Source organism: Alternaria hordeiaustralica, assembly GCF_023758085.1.
Source record: "Alternaria hordeiaustralica strain BMP 2776 chromosome Unknown scaffold_13, whole genome shotgun sequence".
NCBI lineage: Eukaryota > Fungi > Ascomycota > Dothideomycetes > Pleosporales > Pleosporaceae > Alternaria > Alternaria hordeiaustralica.
In genome coordinates this window covers 480,995-487,351 of record NW_026056785.1, presented here as the reverse complement: position 1 = coordinate 487,351, position 6,357 = coordinate 480,995, and the positions used below count along the sequence as shown (strand labels likewise).

General features: G+C 51.2%; 3 protein-coding genes across 3 annotated transcripts; 1 reads left to right on the top strand and 2 right to left on the bottom strand.

The window, feature by feature from the left end:
• Positions 1-411: 411 nt before the first annotated feature.
• Positions 412-1,788, bottom strand: J4E84_006731 (uncharacterized protein; the record flags this gene model as incomplete). The annotated part of the gene is made up of 1 exon (XM_049389318.1): positions 412-1,788. The coding sequence occupies one exon, from the start codon at positions 1,786-1,788 to the stop codon at positions 412-414; it is 1,377 nt and encodes a 458-aa protein (XP_049243027.1).
• Positions 1,789-2,821: 1,033 nt separating this feature from the next.
• On the bottom strand, positions 2,822-3,787 carry J4E84_006730 (uncharacterized protein; the record flags this gene model as incomplete). Its single annotated transcript, XM_049389317.1, has 1 exon — positions 2,822-3,787. One exon carries the CDS (start codon positions 3,785-3,787, stop codon positions 2,822-2,824), a length of 966 nt encoding a protein of 321 aa, XP_049243026.1.
• A 1,245-nt stretch (positions 3,788-5,032) lies between these two features.
• Positions 5,033-6,244, top strand: J4E84_006729 (uncharacterized protein; the record flags this gene model as incomplete). Its single annotated transcript, XM_049389316.1, has 1 exon — positions 5,033-6,244. The coding sequence occupies one exon, from the start codon at positions 5,033-5,035 to the stop codon at positions 6,242-6,244; it is 1,212 nt and encodes a 403-aa protein (XP_049243025.1).
• Positions 6,245-6,357: the final 113 nt, after the last annotated feature.

The window sequence follows — 6,357 nt, the reverse complement described above, 5'->3', positions numbered from 1 at the left end:
CAAGGATGGAACGAGGATGTTTGTTGAGGAGATCTGGCACGGACGTTGTTGGCAGGACCGAGCCGCGTGGAAGCAGGCACCAGCGTCATGCCTCGGTATATTTGAGCAAGAGCGCTAAACTTCCATCCAGCAAATAAGAATAGGGGCTTAGACGGGGAAGTTACGATGTGGAGCTAGCTATCATCATTGTGTACATGGCATATTAGTGATAAAGGCACTTGTTTGGACTTCTCGACCCATAATTGACCCAGGAGCATTCGTTGTGGTTTTGGTTGGCAGATCTATAGATTGCAAGACAATGTATACTTCAAGGCTCACCATAATGCCTGCCGTCCGTTTCCCATATGCTCCAGTCCATCACTCTTGCCACGTCGAAGCTGCAGCTACGCCCATAGCCTCGCTGTCGGTCCACTAATACTGTATATCCTTGCGTTCCGCCAGGCTCATGTGTTGAAAGTTCCTCAGATCCGGCAGCTTGACATTAGTGCGTTCCGAGACGGCCTTACGCAACACCTTGTACACGCGCCCAGTCCCTGGCCACTGCGAAATGTGTGGGATTGTTGCACCGGCCTTGATGAGGACTTCCGCAATATAGCCATCGTTCCTATTCATAGCGACGTCGAGGGGCGTGATAGTGTCTTTGTGAAGTGTCGGGATGTTTGAACGTACGGCGAGGTCCACATTAACACCTGCCTGGATGCAGCCCTGTACAGCGGCAACGCGACCGGATCGAACAGCGATGAAGATGGGAGCGTTCAACGCTGTTCCCTTGTCCACATCTTCAACCCGCTTGAGGGCTTCCTGAACATCTTCAGAGCTGCCTCCGGCGCATATGGAGAGCATCGTTTCGCGCAAGACACGTCTCCTGCCCTCAGGGTGGAAATCCAAGACGGCCGTTAGATTGTGCAAATATTTGGTCGTACTCGCATGAACAGCGCGAGAGACCCAATAGTTGTAGGCGTGCCTCGTGGGGGAGCGTAGATTCTTCTTGTGGTAGTCGAGCAGAGTTTGAGCGATTGTACCGCTGTCGGTAGCCAGCGCGATGCTGATAGTGCTATGTATGGGAAACATGGCGTCCTCAGATGTAAGAGCAGCTTGCACTGATGACGACCGTGTTTCGAGATAACGGACAATAACGTCAATCGACTCCGTGTCACCTAGATCTCGTGCGATCCGGAAAGGTTCCACATCAAAGAGCGCATCTTTCTCCATACCACTGAGTTCTGTGAGAACACTAGCAAGAACATCATGCGCTCCGACCATTAGAGATGTGTAAAGCCTATCTTGGACAGATAACTCGGTACTGTTCTGGTTCTGGGTGACGTAATGGCAGGAGGGACCGCAATCGCACCACAAGGCGTGACTCAATTTGGACGCGTCGACGATCTTGCCTAAGCTCAGATAGAATCGTTCGATGATACCTGTGCGTTGCTTCTCATCTTCTATGTCAAGCTCTTGCAGAATGTAGTTGGTCATGCGCTGTAGTCGTCCATGGAAGTCTTCGTTGATGTTCCCCGGTATGCGCTTTACTTGCATCATGTAACGAGGCAGACGCTTGAGTGCAAGACGTTGAACGGAGTATACGTTAAAGTAGATCTCTTTTGGCTGCTGGGAGAAGACGTTACGCTCGATCTCTGCAGCGAAGGTACGGCAAACATCTCGCAGTCTCCAGACACTATCGATCTCAAAGCGCCGGGAAAGACCTTTGACGTTGTTGATCGCGCTTTTGACTAGCTCGTGAGTGATCATCTGGAAGATCTCAACAGGAAGATCGAGGAGGTTGGTCATCGTGGCTGCCGTGGGCGGGGGAGTTTGTCAGAGGTTGACGCCTAGATGATGGTGCTGAGTCGGCGATGGATCCGGAGATGGGAGTCGCAGCTTCGGAAGGAAAACGGACAAGATCAATGGAGGGCGAGTGACTTTATTTGAGCAGGAGCCATGCGTGAGTGTCGCCTGCGCAGGTGGACCAGCGGACATTAGCGCGTAAACACGGGACCTGAGCAAGAGCGAGCTTGCACCTCATACAGAAAAATTGAACAGGTCTGCAGACTACATTGAGCTAAAAACTTGCAATGTAGGTAACCTAACGCCAACGTAGGCTCTAGGGAGTTGACTTTTTTTCTAGGTTGGCGTGCTTGAGCGAGATACCCCAAGAAATCACGTCGCATGCGAAGGTGATGTGAAACATTCCATACGCGTTGCTGGGGGTGCATCCATGGATGTCTCTCATCGTCGGTCTTGCTCACACCCGCGCGGAAGTCTCGCGTTTCATTACATTACATGATATATGCAATTCGCTTTTACCTACCCCTGACCTCTCTGGGGCTCTCGAGATATGAGGATGCGAGAGACTGATGTGCGATGGACGTGTTGCGTCGCGGTTGTTCTTTCTAAGTGCATAGGCCATGGCCGCCCGACAATTATCGGCGTGTGTAGCCGACGGGAAAGAAGCGCCCGTCATGCCAATTCACGAATTTAATTGATGGATGACATGCAGCAGGGCGATGGACATAGATGCGACGTGATGAGATGAGTGTTGGTGGTGTAGCAAGCGCGGCGCGTCGCGTCACTTCGGTGACTTTTGCAGATGACGTAATACAAGGGCACGTGCACATCATTCATACCCCAACATTTTCATGAATATACACTTGTCGTCTACAAAGCCAAAACTTTGTTCTTTAGATACACATCTTCACCAATCCCAAAAGAATACATGGTGAAAGCCGCGGACCATATCAGCAAATGTCTTCCGCGCGAGCCCGCCAATCCCATCAACCACTAAAGCCACCCCAGTTCGTGATCCTCCGAGAATACGATCTGATCAGTTACCAGTTCCAGGATATACCCTCTTCCCCGCCACCTTATCAGCCCACTTCACCTCGAGCAAAGTGAAATTCTTCTTGCCCTGACTAACCTTCTTCCGGTACGACACGCCAGCAGCCGCCCACCGCGCAGCCTCATCTGCCTCGCGTTGCTTCTTACGGACCTTCTCCGCCGCCTTCCAAGCTTCGTGTTGTGCATTATGAGCAGCGAACTGCTGCCGTCCAGCCTCTCGTTTCTGGTACTCAGCGTTACGAGCATCAGTCTCTGTGATGTTGGTGAGAAAGCGGTCGATGGTTTCGGAGAAACGGGGATTAGTCGTAAGGTACTTCTGCTTGAATCCTTCGGGGTCGGGGAAAGTTCCATCGTTGAGCTTTGTCGCCATGGTGTACGCCATCTGCTTGAACAGCTTGTTCCCAGTTGGATTGTTGGCAGCGGTGATGATGTTGATGACGTCTGTGGGAGGGACTTTGGTATTGATGCGACTAAAGAAGTGGTTGAAGATGCCTTGGGTGAAGGAGCCGATACCCAATGCATCTGCGGCGCAGCAAAGATGCAGGTCTTTGAAGGTATCCTCAACATCCTTCATGGGTTGTCCTTTAAAGTCTCTCACCACATACTTCTGGAACTGGAACACCTTCGGCGCGGTTGGTAGTGCTAGTACCAGAGAGACCAGGTAGTTCAGAGCTTTGATATCGATGCCCTCTGGAACTGCAATCTTGCCATCAACGACTAGTTCGTGCTTCTCTGAGACGGCCTCGAAGAGAGCGATCGGTAACTCGGTGGCGTTGTTTCCGGACATTATAGCGTTACCTAGGTGATCCACAAGCTGAGCCTTGTTGCTCATGACCAGATTTTGGCGTTGGATAGGTCCGAGGGTACGGAAGTGCTCGAGACCACCGGGGACCTTCTGATCGTTGAGAGAATCGCTTGAAGTAGGCGCGGGGGCTACCATGTTGTCGTACATCTTGATATGAGTCGTCGCGTGTCTCTGTAGCCGTCAGAATCGGTCGAGAAGTAAAACGGTTATTGGACCTTACACACAAGTGGTGTTCTAGGTGTGTTGTAGAAGGTTATCGTGGTTGGATTCTATGGCGGGTATTCTCAACTGTAGACCTGAAAACTGAGTTATAAGATACTTTCGTCGATAAAGAGATATAAGAGTAGCGGGGCTAGAGAATGTATACAGAGAAGGGAGGCACTAAGTAGTCTTGGCAGTGAATGACAGTGACAGCGGACCTCGCCCAATTGATCACACTTCTGCCTAGTAGAGCTCGCCAAGACGTGTTTTACTGCGTCGTGAGCCACTAATAATCACGGGGTAGGTCAGGGGACGTACCCAAGTGGCAGACAGGAAGTAAAGGAAAGGCCGATAGTCGGAGTTCAACTTAACAGATGGACACATGTACGGTAAAAGCTGTTTGTATGATGACTCGACATGACGAAGACATGCACACAATTCCCTAGAGTTACACATGAGTTGGGAGAGCTAAGCATAACCTGCTTACTAAGTATGTTATCACGCATCAAGCCATCCTCGCACGATATGCTGATGCAAGTGTGTTGCTCCTCGAGTAACCGCGTAAGTCTCTCAATTCCCTCTTCTTTTGGCGATCAGAAAATCGTGTTACTCGCATCTCTCTGATTCTGTGTGAACAAATCGTCCTTGACTAGACGCCACGAGGTTCAAGATGCAATCCAGACAGCAACCTAGGTACATTGAATAGTATCACAGATAAGCTAAGGCACTCAATTTACATAGGGACAGATCGCTCGCTAAGTGTCTTGTTGCACAGAAAGAGGTCGAGAGCCATGCCCTTGAGGTCCATGGGTGTACACAAACCTCGGATCAAGTTGTTTGGCTGCAATCTTTTCGCACCGAGGCTCTTAGACCTTTGTCGAAACTCATCGACCTTTCTTATACGCTCGCGATAGTCCTTGGTCGGATAGTTTGTTTCGAGAGTGAGCTCGCCTGGGTAACAAGCACCTTACACAACGAATATATCTGTCCCCATATCCTGCAACGTGCTTTAGGAGAGTGACCGCCTAATTTAGAGTACGCCCAGTAATTGTGAAAATGTTTGCCGATCTTGAGACGACTAGCAAAAGTGCAGAAGATGTGACAAACAGCCCATCTTCTCGCAAAAGGAGGCGCTTGTCAGAAGCTACCATCCAGCCATCTGAGCAAGTCAATCCCTGCACTCTCTCGAAAATGCATCAAGCTATCGAGACCGACGACTTCATCAGGAGCTATCCCACCACCGCAAAGTCGTCGCTGGAGCGCGGAACATGTATGCTAGAAGAGCTGATCACGCAAGTTCACGGATCTAACATCGCGCAAGCCCGGAAGAGAAGATTCATCACAGAGTCTCAAAGCTACATCGACATGATCAAGCCCGGAGAAGACGTTATGCCCATCTCAGCAAAAGAGTATGAGCTGCGCATCCAGCAGTCAACTCCGAACTGGGAGAACAACCTCATAATATGCACCTCAACAGAAGCACGCGACTTACTCCAGCGCTTGACCCTCCAGATTCCCCTCCTCATCCCCTCCGAGCTGAACAATAGCCCCACGCCCCGCACGCTCTACTCCGCCGAACACTATGAAGCTGTCCTTAAATTCCGCAAACACGCCTCAGCCGAGCCCTACATGGACGTCCAAGACCTCACATCCAAAAACATAACCCGCCGGCTCACCATCTCCACCGCCCTAAAACGCATGTCCGACCCAACCGCCCTCCCAATAAACCTCCTCGACATCCGACCCGTACGTCGAAACGTATTACCCTGGGAGCTCGACAATCTCACCGACTACAGCATTCTCTCCGAAGCGACGGAATACGGTGGCATGTCCAACCACTCGGACCCGAACCCCAGCGATCTCTCTAGTAAAACTGGTTTCGCGCTCTGGGGCAAACGAGGCGTATGGTCTTTCCCTCACGTTGACGAACATGGCTTGTACACCGGCGTGTTGTGTGAGACTGGCTCGAAACTATGGTTTACGTGGTCGCTTTCTCCCTCTGAACGCGAGGAATGGGCTGTATCGCGACAAGCAGGTCTTCAGTATGCGCCCAACAAACCCGGCTTCCCTATTTACCTCAAAAAAGGGGATTTACTAATCATGCCACCAGGGATGGTGCACGCGCCGCTGAGTCTGGAGGATGTGATTATGCATGGGTTTCATGTGTGGTGTAGCAAGACGATGGTGGAGACGGCGAGGAGTGCGTTGTTGGATTTGAGGTTTCCGATGTGTACGAATGAGGAGCCTAGGAGGGAGTTGAGGGGGAAGTTGATGCACTTGGTTAGGGCGAGTAAGGCGAGGTTGGGGCCTTATACGTGGGGTGATCATGGGGAGTTTGCGGAGTTGGTGGGAAGGATTTTGGTGGTGTTGGAGGGGTTGGAGAGGAAGGAGCGACTGTCGTGATGGAGTTTTGGTTGGGGTGCTAGCGCGTACGAGTTGAAAGTAATCATTGCCTAGTTCTGCCGCAAGACTGACTGCCTGCTATGAGATGGACTGTAGTATCCGGCGTCGTCACT